The sequence below is a fragment of the Narcine bancroftii genome, chromosome 4 (assembly GCF_036971445.1).
Source record: "Narcine bancroftii isolate sNarBan1 chromosome 4, sNarBan1.hap1, whole genome shotgun sequence".
Taxonomy (NCBI): domain Eukaryota; kingdom Metazoa; phylum Chordata; class Chondrichthyes; order Torpediniformes; family Narcinidae; genus Narcine; species Narcine bancroftii.
Genome location: NC_091472.1, coordinates 89,885,721 through 89,905,821, shown reverse-complemented (window position 1 = coordinate 89,905,821; position 20,101 = coordinate 89,885,721). Strand labels below are relative to the sequence as shown.

The 20,101-nt window shown below is 40.2% G+C and overlaps 1 protein-coding gene across 3 annotated transcripts in view; it reads left to right on the top strand.

Annotated features, from left to right (window-relative positions):
• The window catches only part of dhx57 (DEAH (Asp-Glu-Ala-Asp/His) box polypeptide 57), a 129,775-nt gene that overhangs the window by 32,120 nt on the left and 77,554 nt on the right, over positions 1 to 20,101 (top strand). For all 3 annotated transcript variants that reach the window (XM_069931914.1, XM_069931915.1, XM_069931913.1), the window contains 4 exons: positions 576 to 760; positions 12,999 to 13,120; positions 14,958 to 15,153; positions 18,151 to 18,275. In XM_069931914.1, coding sequence (XP_069788015.1) covers positions 576 to 760; positions 12,999 to 13,120; positions 14,958 to 15,153; positions 18,151 to 18,275 — 628 coding nt within the window. The remainder of the gene's footprint in view (positions 1 to 575; positions 761 to 12,998; positions 13,121 to 14,957; positions 15,154 to 18,150; positions 18,276 to 20,101) is intronic.

The following is a 20,101-nucleotide window of genomic DNA, read 5'->3' as shown; positions in this document are numbered from 1 at the left end:
GGCACAGGTAGTTGAGCTGGTGCTTCATAACACCATGTGCCCATATTCAATCAAGTTTGTGTGTTCTTGCTGTGGCTGCATGGGTTTTCACCTGGGTGCTCTGTTTTATTTTTCCTGCACACTGCAAATGAGCAGGTTGGTGAGTTAATTTGCTGCTGCAATTTTTCCCTATTGTTTGTGGTAGAATCAGGAAGTTGAAATTTGGGAAGAATTGCAAGAAAGATATTAGTATAAATAGATGATTTTGGTTAGAGAAGCTGAAGGGGCTATGTCCATAGTGTACCACATTTTTTTTATATTGATGAAGCCAAAATTGAGGAATAATCCTATGGGCTCTTTTATGTTCATCTGAAAACATGAAGGACTTTCAGAAAGTTGCATCCAAAAGATAACACTCCAGCAAGTATCAAATTGGGTATGCTTGCTGAAATCCCTGCTGTGTTTTTTCAACTTGGTTGCCTAATTTGGAGACGAGAGTGCTGTTATGGATCTAGAGCTATTCTTATTCTTGTTACACCTTTAGGCGTTTAGCATATATTTTCTTTCTATCTCCTCTAATTGTTTTTCACTTGCAGAGAAATACAATGTGGAGAAAGAGGAAGAAGATGATAACTTGCAGGAGGCGGAATGTGGCGCTGTGGTTATGGAAACGGAGAGTTACGTGCATCTGAAGAAGAGGCATTTGAAAAAGTATAACTGGAGAGAGGAAAATGTATATAAGGAAAACCAAAGACTTTGTAAACAATTTAAAGCCAAACAGGTAACTTCAGATGTGCTCCATTTTATTCAAAAGGGAGAATTTAATACATGATGGTTAATGATTGCATGCTTTGTGGGTTTCTTTTCCCCCCCACTATTTGTGTGGTTCATTTGCTTGCAAAGAACACGTTAATCATAAGTCTTTTAAAAATAAAAGAAATTAGAATATCTTTTTTGTGTTTACTTTGCCCTTTTGATATGATAATAGCTGATCTACCTCAGCTGTAAATTTCCATTCTATTCTCATACATTTTTGTTGTCTAAAATCTGTTTGGTCTTCAGCAAACTCACCAATAGAGAAATAGCAGCTCTATTAAATTGCAAATCCTCTCCTCAAAAGCTCCACTACTGATTCTAACATTGTGAAGCTTACTATTAGATTCCACAACAGTGAAAGCTTCCTTGAAGCATCCATCCTATCAAACCTGTTGAGAATTTTTTCTATTATTTGTTTTCTAAATCCTTGTGAATTTATGCTGAATTACTCACTCTCGCTTCCTTAGACAATACTCTAAAGTCAGAAGTCTGGCTGAACCCTTGTATTTTAATCCCTTTCTATCTGCATGTATTTCTGTTCTGATTTTTGGACAATCATCTGTGTTTCCCCAAATAAAATTGTTTCTTGGTTCTGAAATATATATTTATTTTTTAATACTTGATATATTCCATTTACCACTTTCTTGGCCACATTTAACCTTTTGGTATTCCTTTATGGCTCCTTTGATCTTCCGTGCAGCTTACTTTCCTGCTTAGCTTGTACAATTTCATCAAAGTCGTGTAGCTGGATGTAGCTGTCTGCAAGTCGATGACCCTTTTTATTCTAATCTCTCTCTCTTTGTTAACCGATTCTCAATTCATACTAATATAGCTGAGCTCTACTTTCTTTTTGTTTTATTGTTAACTTTTTGTCAGAGTCAAACAGCATGGAAGCTGAATCTTCTATTCTGAGTCACACTGAGTCCATCTAGCATCCATTTATGCTGATCCTGTAATGAATTCGTGTTATTTTTCCTCATATTCCCACCAACTCTCCCGAGAATTACCTCTCACCCACATTTTAAGGATTATTTACAGAGGAAAATTATCCTACCAACCCATATCTGTTTAAGTTTCATGCCAATTTTTGGGCATGAAACTTAAAGAACTCCTCTTTCATCCCATTGAAGTTATATCTCCTTCAATTGGGAAATTCTATTTTAAATTCATCTTTGCAGTTCTCTATGAATAAGATAAAATTTAAAATGTGTTATTCATAGTTCTTTTAGAGAAGCAGAACCAGATGGGCTGAGGCAGGTTGGTAAACTTAAGATCAAATTCTTGATCTCACTGGGAGTAGTCCAGAAAACTGCTTTTAACATGGAGATACTGTTCATCCTTTGTGAGGTTTTTCAGTTGGTTGTTTTTCCAGACTCTTTTGTGTAGTCTTCCAAAGGCGCTATTTGCCTTGGCGAGTCTGTTGTCTATCTCATTGTCGATCCTTGCATCTGATGAAATGGTGCAGCCGAGATAGGTAAACTGGTTGACCGTTTTGAGTTTTGTGTGCCCGATGGAGATGTGGGGGGGCTGGTAGTCATGGTGGGGAGCTGGCTGATGGAGGACCTCAGTTTTCTTCAGGCTGACTTCCAGGCCAAACATTTTGGCAGTTTCCGCAAAGCAGGACGTCAAGCGCTGAAGAGCTGGCTCTGAATGGGCAACTAAAGCGGCATCATCTGCAAAGAGTAGTTCACGGACAAGTTTCTCTTGTGTCTTGGTGTGAGCTTGCAGGCGCCTCAGATTGAAGAGACTGCCATCCGTGCGGTACCGGATGTAAACAGCGTCTTCATTGTTGGGGTCTTTCATGGCTTGGTTCAGCATCATGCTGAAGAAGATTGAAAAGAGGGTTGGTGCGAGAACACAGCCTTGCTTCACGCCATTGTTAATGGAGAAGGGTTCAGAGAGCTCATTGCTGTATCTGACCCGACCTTGTTGGTTTTCGTGCAGTTGTCATACCCACACTCCTGTTCGGCTCCGAATCATGGGTCCTCTACCGCCACCACCTACGGCTCCTAGAACGCTTCCACCAGCGTTGTCTCCGCTCCATCCTCAACATCCATTGGAGCGCTCACACCCCTAACGTCGAGGTACTCGAGATGGCAGAGGTGGACAGCATCGAGTCCACGCTGCTGAAGATCCAGCTGCGCTGGATGGGTCACGTCTCCAGAATGGAGGACCATCGCCTTCCCAAGATCGTATTATATGGCGAGCTCTCCACTGGCCACCGTGACAGAGGTGCACCAAAGAAAAGGTACAAGGACTGCCTAAAGAAATCTCTTGGTGCCTGCCACATTGACCACCGCCAGTGGGCTGATAACGCCTCAAACCGTGCATCTTGGCGCCTCACAGTTTGGCGGGCAGCAGCCTCCTTTGAAGAAGACCGCAGAGCCCACCTCACTGACAAAAGGCAAAGGAGGAAAAACCCAACACCCAACCCCAACCAACCAATTTTCCCTTGCAACCGCTGCAATCGTGTCTGCCTGTCCCGCATCGGACTGGTCAGCCACAAACGAGCCTGCAGCTGACGTGGACTTTTTACCCCCTCCATAAATCTTCGTCCGCGAAGCCAAGCCAAAGAAAAAAACTGTTCATCCATTTGGCTTTTCCCTTGTCTGTCATGCTAGTCCAACAAAAACATTTAACTGTTTCTACATTACTCCTATATTCTATATTATTCTGATCAATTTCTTTGAACTCTGCAATGTATTTTAAAATCAACCATTCTCATACTTAGAATTCTTCTTGCTATCATCTTTTTAAAACAATGCTGTATTTATTTTTTGTTGGCCATTCTTGTATTAGTTCTCCCTGCATATTTTTGTTCTTTAAGGCATTGTATATTTATTAAGAATTATGAATTATCTCTTTAGAGTTTGCTATCCTTATCTACATTGTGTTTTTTTTTAATTTACTGCCTTGACTAAGAAGCACTATTACCACAGGTTGCTATTAACCCTTTCTCATACTCAATTTTTTTGACTTTTCAATTCACTAATTGTTAAAAAAAAATTGATCTTCAATCCATTCCATTAATTTGCCATTCTTTGTATTGTCATTTTGGATTGCCCAGATCATATGATGATGAAATTAATTTCAAGATTATTGTATTGCTCAAGTTGCATGCAGCTCTAATTTTAAAAAAATGTACTCTGCCTGATACCCCTACTATTGTCAATGGATCTATAATCTAACCCAATCAGTATTTTCCAACTCCTGCAGATACTCATTTTCATGCAAACCCATTCTTGGTTCCTGGTTTTCTTTTGTGTTTCTTCCATTCTTTATTATCACTTCTATAATATCCATGCTGCTTCCCCTGCTCCCACTCTCCTACTGCTAGTATTTTCCTTTTTTATTTAGCCGACCTATGGAAAGTAAACTGCTGTGGAAAATTCATTGGTATGAATTTGGTAAGGGTTCTGTCCTTTCTTGAGCATTCTTCTAGACCCAAATTGCACTGATCTGTTCAGCAAAGCTGACATTTCTCTTGCTGCTTTGGAGTTGATTGCATTCTCCTGTCTCTGCTTATCTATTTTATTAATTTAAAGCTTTAGCATTTCTATCCCTTGGAGCATAAATGCTTCATGAACTGGATTTGCAAATGGCAAACTGGGGCAAATGCAGAACTTGCTTAAAACCTCAAATCTAGTACACACTGTATGTTATTTAAGTTGAGAATTCATAGCAACTTCTGGAAGGTTCTTTATTTAAATACTTGAAGATGACAAATTATAGTAGACAATGATGATTTTTCTTCCTGAATACTTTTGGGTGTATTTTATAGCTATTGAGCTGCTAATCATGAAAATAACCGTACAATTTTCCTATTGTACCATTTTTTAGGTATAATCTATTTTTGTGATTTCCTGTCATATTAGTATATTACCCAAAAAGTAAACTGGTCCAAACATGTTTGGCTGGTCCAAACATGCACTTAGTGCAGGTGCTGTGTAAATGTTATCTTAGGCCTGGACATGCTTAGGATAGATGCAGACGGGCTATAAAAGCAGCTCATGGGTACAGATTCAATGCATTAAGTTGATATAACATTGTATGTTTGTGTATCACCTTTAAGAAAACATGTTCTTCAATCAATAGCATAGTAAGTGTACTTAACAATAACATTTATTATCAATGTCGCAACAGCTGCAATGCATTTTGTTACATTATGGCGAGAATATGCTTAAGGCTCAATGATACAGCATGAGTGCACTTATTAAGAAAACCTATGCGCTCTACTTTGGTTGTAAAATTGGTGACCAAGACAAACCTTGATCACTTCACATTTGTTGTGCAACATGTGCAGTCAAAACTGATCAGCAAACTCCAAGACCTGGGAGTTAACACCTTACTGATTAATTGGATCATGGATTTCCTCACCTTCAGATCATAATCAATGAAGATTAGTAAGAACTTCTCCTCCACAATCTCCATCAGTACAGAACACCATAGGGCTGTATTCTTAGCTCCCTGCTCTAGTCACTTTATGTGCAGCTCGGTACGACAATAACACCATCTACAAATTTGCTGACAATACCGTGGTAGTAGGTTATGTAAAGGAAGGGGATGCGTCAGCATACAGGAGGGAGATTGAAAACTTGGCTGAATGGTGCATCAATAACTATCAATGTCACCAAAACTAAGGAGCTGATTGTTGACTTCAGGAAAGGAAAGCCAGAGGTATACAATCCAGTGATTATTGGGGGAATCAGAGGTAGAGAGTGTCACATTTGTGGCCCGAAATGTGAAGTTAATAAAACATTAAACACAAGTTTTATCAGGTAAACTTCTCAGTGGCTTTATTTTCCAGTTTCCTTTGTTCTCCTGCTTGTGTTCTTATCTCTCTCTCATATCACGTGACTTCCGGTACATCTCATACATATTCATTATCATGACATCCCTCCTTTAATCAGAAATAAACTTTACCTTCACTTACCAATATCTCTCGGAAACATACAAACATCGTAACTAATGGTAATACTATAACTCAACTACATAAAATTTACTTCCTACAGCACTCATACATGCACTTTATGATATAAGATTAAAATACTGTCCCAAAGTTCTTATTAAAACTATGGCACAAAGTCTTCGTATCGTTTGGGCACTTTCTGGTTTCGTTTCGGCCTGCCTGCGATATTGTCGTCGCATCTCGGTTGTTCACTCTCAGCGTCGGCAATACTGCTCGCCACGGCTTCGAGTGTTTCTGGCGCTTTAATCACTTCATCAGGAGTGCTGGTAACTGCCTCTGGAACATCATCAGGTCTCTCAGTTTCAGCATCTCGTATTGGCCTTTCAACCTCTTCGCTCGATGTATCTCTGGACTGGTACCTTTTTACACCTGAGACATTTCTCTTATACAGGACTCCAGTCGGAGACTTGACTGTCACCATACTGCCACTTCTGGATACGACAGTATAGGGTTGATGGTAATAAGGTGTGTCTAGCTTACCACCAGTTTCATGCCTCACTAGAACATTATCTCCTGGCATGATGTCTGAGTACTTGGCTCCACATTTCGAATCTGTGTACAGCTTTGCTGCACCTTTCTTTTCAGCATCGTGGTCCCTCATCTCCTGGTCATCTCGGATTTCCTTTATTTCTGGCATTTTTGTGCGGATTTTTCTCCCAAAAAATGCTTCTGCAGGACTTTTTCCAGTGGTTGCATGAGGCGTTGCTCGATAGACAGCCACATAAGATAGCAATGCTTCTCGCCAATTTTGTCCTTCTGCGTGTGCAATCCTCAATCGTTTTTCAATGGATTGATTTTGTCTCTCTATTTCTCCGTTGGCTTGCGGCCATTTCGGAGTTACTTTATGATGGTGGATACCTGTGGTCCTCATGTATTCCGCAAATGTCTCTGAAATGAATTGTGGACCATTGTCAGAGTATAATGTAACAGGTAATCCATATCTTGCGAATATCTCTGCTAACGCTTGTATTGTTTTTTCAGTGGTTGTGGACTTCAACACCACGTACTCATAGTGTCTGCTGTAGTAATCTATCACTACCATAATTGATTCACCCGTCAGTAAAGGTCCAAGAAAATCAACAGCTACGTCGATCCATGGTCCTGTCGGGAGTTGCGTACTCCGGATCGGTTATGGCGGATTACTCCTACTTGTGATTTGACATCCGTGACAAGTTTTAATAAATTTCTCTGCGTCTTTATCACAACCTGGCCACCATACCTTGGTCCTGAGGTTTTGCTTGGTACCAACAATACCTAGGTGTCCTTCATGCGCTAAGGATACGATCTTCGGTTTCAATCTTTGCCGTATTACCAATCTGCAACCTCTTAATACACACTGTCCGATGCAACAAAGTTCGTCTCTAATGGGAATGTAAGCCTTGTGAGTACACTTGTCCCATTGTCCACTCTGTATGCATTCTCTTACTTCCCTGAGTTCTGGATCACGTTCGGATTCTCTCTCGACTTCCTTCGTAGTCACAGCTTTTGGTGTCGACTGAATAGCTACGAAGCGTACAAAGCTCTCTGTTTCTGTTCCCAATTCTGACTTGGAATGTGGACCTCCATCCTTCACCAATCTGGACAGCGGATCTGCAATGTTTGCTTTCCCTGCAATGTGGATTACTTTATATTTGTAGGGTTGTAGTCTGAGTACCCATCTCTCTATTTTGGCACATGGTTTGTATCTAGGTGCATAGATCACCTCTAATGGCTTATGATCTGTGATGAGTTCAAATTCAATGCCGTATAAATATACATGGAACCTCTCACAGGCCCATACAAGTCCGAGTGCTTCTTTCTCTGTCTGAGAGTATCTTCTTTCCACATCTGATAACGATCTGCTGGCATAGGCAATGATTCTTGGTCCTCCATCATGCATCTGGACCAACACAGCTCCTAAACCAACTGGGCTGGCATCTGCTATGACTTTGGTTGATGCCGCCAGATCGTAATATCCAAGAGTTTTTGCATCTGTCAGGCTTTGCTTCAGTGCTGTGAACGCTTTCTTCTGCTCAGATCCAAAATGAAAAGGTACACCTTTCCTGGTTAGTTTCCTTAGTGGTTCTGCCACTGTAGCGAAATTAGGAATGAACTTTTCACAAAAATTGACCAATCCCAGGTAACTCCTCACCTCTGTTGCATTCTGAGGTGCACGTGCCTCTGCAATAGCTTTCACCTTGGCCTCTGCAGGGTTTAGTCCTTCCCGTGTAAGTCTGTGTCCCATGAAGTCCATTTCTGACACACCGAACTGGCACTTGTTTCCATTCACGGTAAGGCCTGCCTCCTGTAGCCTAGATAGTACACGCCTCAACCGTTTGTCATGCTCTTCCTTCGTTGGTGCATGGACTATGATGTCGTCAGAAATGTTGGCAACTCCAGGAATGCCTTGAATCACTCGATGGATTTCATACTGGTAGATCTCCGAAGCTGCATTAATTCCAAATTATAGTCTCTTGTAACGATACAATCCACAGTGAGTCACAAATGTTGTTACATCTCGGGAACCTGGATCCAGCTCTAATTGATGATAGCCCCATTTTAGATCAATTTTTGAGAATACCTTGCTGGTAGTTAGTTCTTGAAGTACTTCCTCCACTGTTGGTATAGGATGTCGTTCTCTAATTATAGCTTCATTGGCCATTCTCATGTCAACACATAGTCTTATGTCACCCTTTGGTTTGGGCACAATCACTACTGGGCTGACCCATTGTGTCGAATGTTCCACAGGTTCAATAATGTCTTGTTCGATCAATTCTTTAATTTTGGCTTCGACTTTCCCACGAAGTCCAAACGGAGTTCGGCACATTGGTTGTGCCTTGGGTTTGACCGTTTCATCTACCGCTAGCTTCAATTGTCGACCTTTCAGCTTTCCTACTCCTTGGAAGACTGCGGGGAATTCTTGCTTCATATCCTCGTATGACTGAATTGAATTGACACAAGCTCCAATATGAAGTATTGCCAGGTCTTGCGCTGTGCTTCTACTCAGCAATGGTTCTCCCCTCTCTTCTATGACCATAAACTCTGCTTCGGTGTACTTATCTCCAGCTTCAACTGTTGCAGTAAAACATCCAATGGTCTGCAATGGCTTGGTTGCTGTGTATGGATACAGTTTCTTGGAACACTTCTTTGAGGTACAGATGATCTCTTTCCTTTTCAACTTCTCCCATAAATGTCGATCAATCACATTACTGTCACTGCCTGAGTTTACAATGACCTGCACTGTCACTCCACCAATGATTACTGGGACCTTCTCATGATGTACTTCATTCAACGTAAATTGGTAACAACTCTGTTCCTCCTGGGTATCATCATCGTCACCGTCTATCTGGCGAATGGTATCTTTCTTTCCAGGATACTTTCCTTTCCCCCAGGCTTTGCCTTTGGAAGTTGTACTCTTCCTCTTCTGGTCTGCATTGGACTTGCTTTTGCACTTCTTTGCAAAATGGTCCTTACCTCCACACTTTCTGCAAACTTTGCCTTTGGCCGGGCAATATGGGTCTTTTCCAAAGTGACCTCGGTTTCCACATCGATAACACTCCACGTCCTGTGTCAACGTATATCTTGGCTGATTATGGCGATGTGAGAGCCTCTTAATTTGCTGGCTTGAGTTGTCTTTCAGGGTCATGGTATGAAATTGCCCTTCAACAGCCTCTAATGCAGCAGCAATGGTTAAAGCATCGGTGAGTTCCAACTCACTCCCTCTTTCCAGTAGACGTCTTCTGAGTTTATCTGATCTGCAGTGCTGTACGACTTGATCCAATAATTGGTTGTCCAAATCAGCTGGCATGTAATTGCATCCAACAGCTAGCTGGCGTAGTCTCGTCACGTACTGAGCAATTGTCTGGCCATCTTCTTGTCTCGTTCTCCGAAACAAATGACGTTGAAATGTAGCATTCGGTGTCACTACATAGTGTGCATTTAATGCATCTACCGCTTTCCGGTACTCATCCTTTCTTCCAGTATGTCTTAAATGTTTCCCGAACTGCGGGATCAGCAGTGAAAAGAAGTAACGCCCTTCTCTGCGCTTTTTGTTCAACTGTACCGGTATCTAGAAATAGGCCACGACTGTCGGCGTAGGATTCAAATTCTTCCAGCCATGCCTTCCACTTCACACTTACAGTACTTGCATCACCCGTTGGGTCAAAATGAGCAATTCCACTATGTGTTAGAAAGTCACTGTCTGCCCCAGCCATGAGGAAATATTCCAGCCCCAAAAGTACTGAGACAAAGAGAAAATTCTTATCACCTTGAAGTTGTCTGTAATCCTATGTAATCTTGTTTAATCTTTAATTTTCTTCAAGCTTATTTCATCTTCGTCGCCAATGTCACATTTGTGGCCCGAAATGTGAAGTTAATAAAACATTAAACACAAGTTTTATCAGGTAAACTTCTCAGTGGCTTTATTTTCCAGTTTCCTTTGTTCTCCTGCTTGTGTTCTTATCTCTCTCTCATACCACGTGACTTCCGGTACATCTCATACATATTCATTATCATGACAGAGAGGGTGAACAAATTTAGGTTCTTGGGAATCACTATCTCAGAGGATCTTTCCTGGACCCAACACATCAATGGCATTAAGAAAGCATGTCAATACCTCTACTTCCTCAGGAGTTTGCAGAGATTTGGTATGACACCAGAAACCCTGGCAAATTTCTACAGAGATGCGGTGGAAAGGGTACTGTATCACGGTCTGGTATGGGACACCAATACCCCTGAGCGTAAAGCCCTCCAAAAGGTAGTGAACACAGCCCAAGACATCACAGGCAAAACCCTCCCCACTATTGAGTACATCTACAGGAAACTGCTGTCGGAGGGCAGCAGCAATCATCAAAGACCTACACCACCCAGCACATGCTCTGTTCCCGCTGCTGCCATCAGGAAAGTGGTATAGGTGCCACAAAATTCGCACATGTTCAGGAACAACAGCTACCCCTTCCCCATCAGACTCCTCAATGACAAACTCAATCAGAGACTCATTTAAGGACTCTTATTTGTGCATCTTATTGATATTTTTGTTCTCTCTATTGAAGAGTCAGTTTGTTTACATTCATTAACTGTTTACAGTTCTTTTATTTATATTTTTAGACTGTACAGTTTATTTTTTGCACTACCAATAAGTGGTAATTCTGCTGTGCCCGCAGGAAAAAGGAATCTCAATAAATCTAAATTTGAACCTGAGAGCTTGGGTGAGAAGTACATTATGCAATTAAGCATGCCTAAATTCAATAAAAGTTAATGTTTCTCCAACTTTCTACATAAATACAACAAATCTGAAATTATCTTCAGCTTGAAGTTGTCTATCATAATCACCATTTTTCAGGAAGCAAACTTTTTGGAAAAAAATTGTTGTCCTGTGTTATCAAGGTTGTGTTTTAATGACTAAATTGGGTGTCTTTTAAAGAGTCTTGGGCATGACAGGTGATTTTTCCCCTTCTGTCCTGTAAGAATCTTGTTATGTTATCAAGAGCTGAGGCTGTGGTGGAAATGGAGGAGACAATGAAGATGGAAGTTGATACTGATGGAGAGAATATTAGTTAGGGAGAGTTGTTTTGGAATTTGTTGAATAAATAATTCTCTGGACATAAAAGACAGTGGCTTTGGTCTTTTCAGTATTCAGTATGAGGGAAAAAAAGGACATGGGCATTTAGCTTTATCAGAGGTAATGATTCCAAAAGAGGTGGTAGTGAGGAAGAAGTGTGTATTTTATTTATTTACATGCAGTCTTGTGCTGTACTGTTGGATTAGGTTGCAAAGACTCAACAAGAAAAATGAGAGGAGACCAAGGATAATCCTTGGGGAACTTCAGAATTAGCAATAAATGGACAAAATTATATTTAAAATTATGAAAATATGAGACTAGTGCTCAGTACCAGAGCATCAGAGGGCTGCGTTCTTAGCTCCTTGCTCTACTTGCTTTATACCTATGACTCTGTGGCTCAGTAAGAGAACAACACCATCTACACATTTGCTGGTGATACCACAATAGTGGGTTGTATAAAAAGTGGTAATGAGTCTGCATACAAAAGGGAGATTGAAAACTTGATTGAATGGTGCACCAAAAACAACCTCATGCTCATTGTAGCCAAAACTCAAAGAGCTGATTGTTGATTTCAGAAAGGAAAAACCAGAGGTGATCATTGAGGGATCACAGGTGGAGAGGGTGAACAAATTTAAATTCTTGGAAGTCACAATCTTGGAGGATCTTTCCTGAACCCAACACACGAATAGCATTGTGAAGAAAGCACATCAGCACCTTTACTTCCTCAGGAGTTTGCGGAGATTTGGAACGTCATCAGAAACCTTCGCAATTGCTACATGTGTGTGGTGGAAGGTGTACTGACCAGCTGCATCGTGGTTGGTATGGGAACACCCAATGCCCTCAAGCGTAAAGCCCTGCAAAAGGTAGTGGACGCAGCCCAGGACATCACAGGCAAAACCCTCCCCGCCATCGAGAACATTTGCAGAGAAAACCCTCCCCACCATTGAGAACATCTACAGAAAAAGCTGCCATCAGAGAGCAGCAGTAATCATTAAGGATTCACACCACCTTGCACATGCTCTATTCTCGCTGCTACCATCAGGAAAGAGGCATAGGTGCAACAAGTCTTGAACCACCAGGTTCAGGAACAGTTGCTACCTCTTCACCATTAGACTGCTCAATAATAAACTCAATTGGGGACTCATTAAGGATTCTTACTTCTGATCTTTTTTTTATTTCACAGTCTGTTTGTTTACATTTCTTTAATTGTTTACATGTGTACGTCGTGTATACTTTTTTACACTACAAATAAGTGGTAATTTTGTCTTTCCCTTGATTCTTTGCAACCTTACCCAAAAGCACAGCACAAGACTACATGTGAAAAAGATTATCAGGGTTGAATGTGATGTACTCTAACAATAAATCTGAATTTGAAATCTGAATCTCGTGCACCAGTTAGGTACATGGCACATTTTGTGCAGGGTTTAATTGAAGGGATTTGGAGTAAAAGGCTGGCAAAATATTCATGGAGAGAGTTACAAGACTGGAGTTTACCTTCAGGTTCAATGTTTGAGGCAAAGTTGTGTCAAAATCCAAGACTTGAATGACCAATTAGATGAAGAAGTATGAATAGAAAGGATGTGAAAGCAGGGTAAGTATTGACATGGTTAGGTGAATGGTCTGCTTCTATGTCTATGTATGTTTGTGTATCACCTTTAAGATTATTGTTTGACCCAAATTTATGTCAATTTTTAGTCTTCCAAACGTTATCAGTTGATGTTGCAAGAGAGGAAGAAACTTCCAGCCTTTGATGCAAGAGACAATATCTTGGATGCACTGGATAAGGCCCAGGTGCTGGTGGTGAGTGGCATGACGGGGTAAGTTTAGCAAATGTTGGATTTGACATCAAGTTATTGTGTTGCCAAATTCATGTTTAAATCATTTGTCATTTAGTAAGCAAGCCACCAAAAAATGGTGGTCAGTTGTAGTTCAGCAGATAATTGTCTTAAATCAAATTAAACTGGGTTGCATTGGACAACCATTGATATAAGTTGATTATTTAAAGTGAAATTAAATGTGTTCCACTATTGGATGGGTGCAATAGCTCTCAACTCAGCATTATCCAAGATGAAATTGGTCACTTGATTGATGACTTACTCAGCACCTTAAACATCTATTCCTCCTACTACTTAGGCATCAATCTATTATCCAATGCATTGCAGAAATTTCCAAGTCTCTTCAAAACTCTCCAGATCCCCTTCATCTTCTAACTAAAAAGAAGAGCATTAGGTGCATAGGAACACAAGTCCTAAGTTCCACCCATGTGACCTGCTGGAAGGGAATTTCAGAGCCTCTTGTCTCGTAGCAACATGGAGCACTTTCACTAGACCTTACACAAGCTATCTTCTAACTCAGGTTACTTAGTAAATGCTGGCCTTGCTAGTTCCAAAATTTTGGATTGTGTCCATTTTTGGCAAATTTTAGGGCAGCACAGTTAGCATAGCGGTTAGTGCAGGGGCAGGCAACCTTTTGCCATCAGTTAAAGATTTTAAAATTATATAAAGACAGAGAACAAAATAAAACTAAAATGATTCTGAATAATCTCATGTCATAGTGAAACTTTTTAGCATTAAATTATAAAAAAAAAACTCATGACATAGAAATAAAATTTATATAAACTGAGGAAACAGAAATTTAAAAAACTGAAAACTCACCTTGGCTCGATTTCCAGTACAACCAGCATGAACCTTTTGGTGGGGGGGGGATGGGGGATGAGTTCTGAAGAAGAATAAGTACGATGCAACAATTCAAGTCCCGAAACTAACTGCTGGGTGCACATGACTGTGATTGCCTTAGGGTGACATTTATTAACTTTTTGGGTATTTGCTGTTTACTCATTTATTTATCAGTAACGATATTGTTGATCCTTTTCGGTTCCACATCTATTTTTCGACACTTAACGAAATTTTTCCATTTTGCTATTTTTTTCGGGGTTTTTTTGTGCACTACTTGTATCGGAGGGCCATATGCACGTGGTATTTTTGGATTAGGTTGTGGACCGGATACATTTGGTTCACAGGCCGGATCCGTGTTACCCGCCCCTGGGTTAGTGCATTGCTGTTACAGTGCCGGTGATCGGGACTGGAGTTTGAATCCCGTGCTCTCCGTAAGGAGTATGTACTTTCTCTCCGTGTCTGCGTGGATTTCCTACAGGTGCTCCAGTTTACTCCCACCTTTCAAAAAATTACTGGGGTTGTAGGCCAATTGGATGTAATTGGGTAGCATGGTCTCATTAAATTAAAAAGGTTATTCCCAATTTGAAGTCGGGAACTGTTTGCAGCTGCAGCACAAGTAGCTTCACTGGAATTCTTTATATAAAAAAAAATAGTGGCATCGTCAAATATTTACATGTATCACAGCTTCAGCTTCATGTATTTTGAGCCAATAATTGCCCTCCCATGCTCACGGCAATTCACTGAAGTACATGGAGCTAACATTAACATTAGGCAACATCATATTTAACATAAATGCTGCATTAGACTTCATAAAACTATTCTTTTGCATTTTGGAAAGAATGTAAATAGTTTGCTTCACATTGCAGATTATTGGTTAAAAGCATCTTAAATCTTTATTCTACTATTCATGTATGTAGTTATACTCAAGGCATATGACATAAATGAAAAACAGGATTATTTTTTCCACAAAATCCCACAGGTGTGGAAAGACAACTCAGATTCCTCAATTTATCTTGGATGATTCTCTGAATGGTCTTCCAGGAGAAGTTGCAAATATCATCTGTACTCAACCTCGAAGGATCTCTGCCATTTCTGTAGCAGAACGTGTTGCTAAAGAACGGGCCGAGAGGCTGGGAGAAAGTGCAGGTTACCAGATTAGACTTGAGAGTGTGAAGGTTGGTCGATGTTTACCAAATAAATAATACTTGAAAAGCGCAGGATAACTTTTTATTTGTTTCAAGGTGGGGTGAAGTGCTCAATTAATGGTGTATTGCTGATTTCTTTTGTCATCTAGCACAGGGAATCTAATCTTTTCTGGATCAAATGCTGCCACTCTGTTGTCAAATAGTTAAGCAACTAATTAATTCATGCACAGTTTTGAACAAACTAATGTTTAAAAACCCATCAAGGCATTGGTAAATGTGGCCAATTTGTCTCCTGCAGAACAACTATTTTCTAGAAGTACTCCTATTATTGCTCAACACTCCATGTAACAACCAGACTGTCAGCCGATCAAAAATTTGTTGTCAGCTTCTGTTCATTCTTGGACTCTTTCTAGATAGATGTCTGATATTTAACTAATACATTCCTGATTCCCTATCTCTGTCAATGTCTCATTGACCTTTGTTCTCCCTCCCCATTGAAGCTGTCATTGTGCATAACTTCAGGCCTCCTCCTCCTCCCTTTACACAATCCCCAATTAGTTATGTGCTCCACCCATCTCTTGGCTCATTTTTCAAGTCCTATGGGAAGGAGAGTGAAGTGACAAGTTTGTTGTGCTTTGATAAGGTTCCAGATCAATAAATTATTAGCATATCTTTCAATACCAAGTTTTTAACAATTCCTTGAAAATAGAACGTCTTTAAATATTAGTTTCTTCAAAACTGTATGTGTTGCTTCACTTGCATCACGCCTTGATTTTTAAAACAAGTTTTGCTTTTCATTAGTTTTCCTCTGTTCTTAACATGTTTATATCATTTGAATTAACCACACAGACATACCAGATCCATTTTCAATCTTAATCTATTCTGTATTTCAATCCAATTCACTTTTGAATACCTATGGGACTATAAAGTTTCATCTTCTATAATTGTGCCTCATCCAGATTTTTCATGTAGGATTAGAGGTAACCTCTGCAGACTTATATTAAGATTTGATTATGCAGGTATTTTCTTCATTAACATGCAAGTTAAACACAAGAGATATTTCCACATTTAAAAAAAAAGGTACTTCCAAACTACCACCAACTCTGTGGCAATCACCTGCCCGAGAAGAGCTAGTTGACCTATCTCAGCAACTATCAGTCAGTGGCACGTGCCTTCACCATGTTGAAATGCTTTGAGAGGTTGGTTATGGAACAGATCAACTCCAGTCTCAGGAAAGATCGAAACTAATTTCAATTAACCTATCATCACAACATGTCAACAGCAGACATACCTCGCTGGCCTTCCATTTTGCGTCAGATTGCCAGAACCACAAAAGGACTTGTGTCAGGCTGTTGTTCATTCAGTTCAGCTCAATGTTCAACATCATCATGTTAGCCAAACTGGTGATCAAACTGAAAGACCTGGGACTCTGGTTGTCCCTCTGCAACTGGATCCTCAACTTCCTCATCAGTAACCCCAGTCAGTGTAGATCAGTAAAATCGCCTCCTCCACACTGACCATCAACACAGAAACCCCAGGTTATGTGTTTGGTTCCGTGATCTCCTCCCTGTACTTTCGTGACTGCGTTCAGCTCCAAAGCCATCTATAATTTTGCTGATGACACCACCATTGATTGTTGGCTGAGAAAGTGGAAATGATGAGTCGGTATACAGGATGGGGCCAGATCAACAATCTTGCTCTCAATATCAACCAGACTAAAGAATTTATTGTTGATTTTAGGAAGTGAACAGCTATCAGGCTTTTGAACCTCACCTTGTTACACTAATCAGGGAGTGCTCGAACACCACAGAAAGGTGCTCTGCATTATTGTAATGCCACATTTTTCTTGCACTATGGTAACTGTATATTATCTATCGTTTGTGTTTATTATTTTAATTTAATGACGTACCTGTTCAGCTGCAGCAAGCAAACATTTTGGTGCATACATGCACTATACAATGAAATGACGATAAATTCATTCTCATTACCTTAGTCCTTCTGTGATATCTTAATTCCATTCATTGATTCTGCCCCATATATTAATCTCTGTTATTACTTGCATGTTATTAGCATTCGAATTTGTATTTTATGTCCAATATTAATCTTTGCTGCCTTCTTATGCATTCATCCTTGTGTTTATTGCTGTTGACAGAGTTGCTGAGAATGTAGTTAAACTTTGCAATAAACTAAGCACAGGACTGTTGCTGAAGCTATTAATCTCTGAAACCGTTCCCACAACACACATCTTTGAAAAATCCCGCTGATTATGTGGTTAACAAATCGCATAAAATTAACTTCTCTATTTCTACATTGCAGAATTTACTTTAATTGAACTAGTTTACTGAAAATGCTAACTAAAATATATTGTAGGGCTATTAAGGTCTACTGTAAAATTCACCTGTCCAAATTGAATGGACAATTATTTTATCAATAAATTCAAATTCAGCAAGATTGATTCCTTACTACTCAATGCAAAAGGCACACATCCAGTTCATATTTTAATCATTGTTACATTATCTCCATAACCACATGTGCCTTCATTGCTGTTCTTTTGTGTTACAATTCTGTTTGTAACAAGCTGTAAAGTGCTTTTGGATATGCTATGGTTGTGAAAGAGCTATACAAATTGACATCTTTCACTCACTGTTGTAATTGCAAGGGTTCCCTTTGATCTGCTAAATACTTTCCACTTCTAATTCCATTTCATTTTTTTCTTGTAGATTTGTATACTTTTGCTTGAATTTTCTCCAGATTCTGCCCAATCATTTGTTGGTACTTTTCTATCCATTCAATTTGGTAATGGTTTAAAAAATTAATTTTGTTTCAGTATGTAGCAACAACTTATTGCTTGAGTTGTCCTCAATGTATATGTATTACAATAATATTTCTCCAGTTAATTTCTTTTGAGTATTCCCTCATTTGTTGAAATTAGTGTTTATAAAGGCAATCTTTACATATTTGCAATTGTATCAGAGATCTCAAATGAGTTCTGCTATTGACATATATATAATGTACTTTTATTTTCAGTCTTCCTCAACCAGGTTGCTTTACTGCACGACAGGGGTACTGCTCCGACGCCTGGAGGCAGATCCAGATCTTCGAGGCGTGTCCCACGTTATTGTGGATGAAGTTCATGAAAGAACAGAGGAAAGGTAACATTCTAACTAAAGCTAGGACCAGCTTGCTGTGACTTTCAATGCAGTGATAGTGCTTGGATGTAATTGAGTAGAAAACAAGATAATTTGGGAAAGGTTTTGTTGTCACGTATTAATAAATAAAAATGTAATATATATGATGTACTTCAACTTTTGTCTGCCATAAGGCAAACAGAGTCACCATGAGCAGTGCCCAGCACCCCTAACAATAAGAGAAAGAGAAGGAAAAGTGGGTCCCTTCAGAGATGCTTAGTGTCCTTGGATTCTTCTCCTATTCCACTCATTGGTAGCCTGAGCTCCAGGTCCAAACCTCCAATGCAATCAGGAAGCCTTCAAAACCCAAGGTCCTTTGGGAGCCATTCTTGGGCTCAGCACCCTCACGAATCCCAGTTCCAATACAAAACACTTATCAACTGGTGACACTAATATGCACAGTGATGAAGGGTTTTCTGAGCCTGAAAACACATCAGCTTCTGTAAGAGTGATGACATGGATCTGCTACAGTTTGCCTGCAGCACCAACAGGTCTATGGCAGATGCCATCTCACTAGCTCTCCACAAAACCTGGAATACCTAGTCAGTAAAGGCACATGCACAAGGATGCTCTTTATAGACTAAGTTCAGCATTCAACACCATCGACCCTTCAAAACTAATCAGCAAACTCCAAGAACTGGGCCTCAGTACGTCAATCCAATTGGATCTGGATTTCCTCACCTCCAGACTCCAGTTAATGTGGATTGGAAGAACATCTCCACGATTTCCATCAGCATCAAAGCACCACAGAGATACTTACTTGCCCCACTGCTCTACTTACTTTAAATATATGACAAGAACTGCAAGCCTTCAACCGCAAGTTGCCTGCAGCCTGTACAAGTCCTTTGACCGCTAGTCGCCCACTGCCTGTGTAGGTCCTTTAGTCACTGAGGCCCTTGCTGTCCTTCTACTACAGTCACCTTCCCTTTAGGGTCTTCTCCTTCTCAACAATGGGTGTGCTCCGCATTTCTGATGCACCATGCCAGTCTGCTGCTCCCCTGGACTAGGCAATAGGACCCTGCGAAGCAGGGATAACGCAGCCATTTTTAGATTATTATGTTACAACTATATTGAGTTATAAAACAACAAGATTTGTGGGGCGAAAGTCATGGGAGTTAGAAATATTAGTGATGTCAGGAGGGGACAATGAGTTTGGAAGGAATAGAAAGACAAGTTTTCAAGATCTTTGGCCAGAGATGTAGAACATACAACACAGAAAACAGGCTATTCTAATCTGTGCTGAAACATCATTCCGCTAGTCCCACTGACCTCCAACCATTCCATAACCATCCAGACCTCTCCCATCCATGTATCTATCTAATTTATTCTTAAAACTTAAGAGTGAGCCTGCATTTACCACGTCAGATGGCAACTCGTTCTACACTCCCCCTAATGTTCCTGCTAAACCTTTCCCCTTTCACCCTAAAGCCTTGTCCTCTTGTATTTACCTCTCCTAATCTTAGTGGAAAGAGCCTACTTGCATTTTACTCTGTCTATACCTCTAATAATTTTGTAAACCTCTATCAAATCTCCCCTCATTCTTCTACGCTCCAAGAAATAAAGTCCTAACTCGTTTAATCTTATCCTGCAACTCAACTCCTGAAGACTCGGCAACATCCTAGTAAATCTCTGCTATCTTTCAATCTTACTGATATCCTTCCCGTAGTTTGGCGACCAGAACTGCCACAATACTCCAAATTTGGCCTCACCAATGTCTTATGCAACCTCACCATAAGATCTCAACTCTTGTACTCAATACTTTAATTTATGAAGGCCAAGATGGCAAAAAA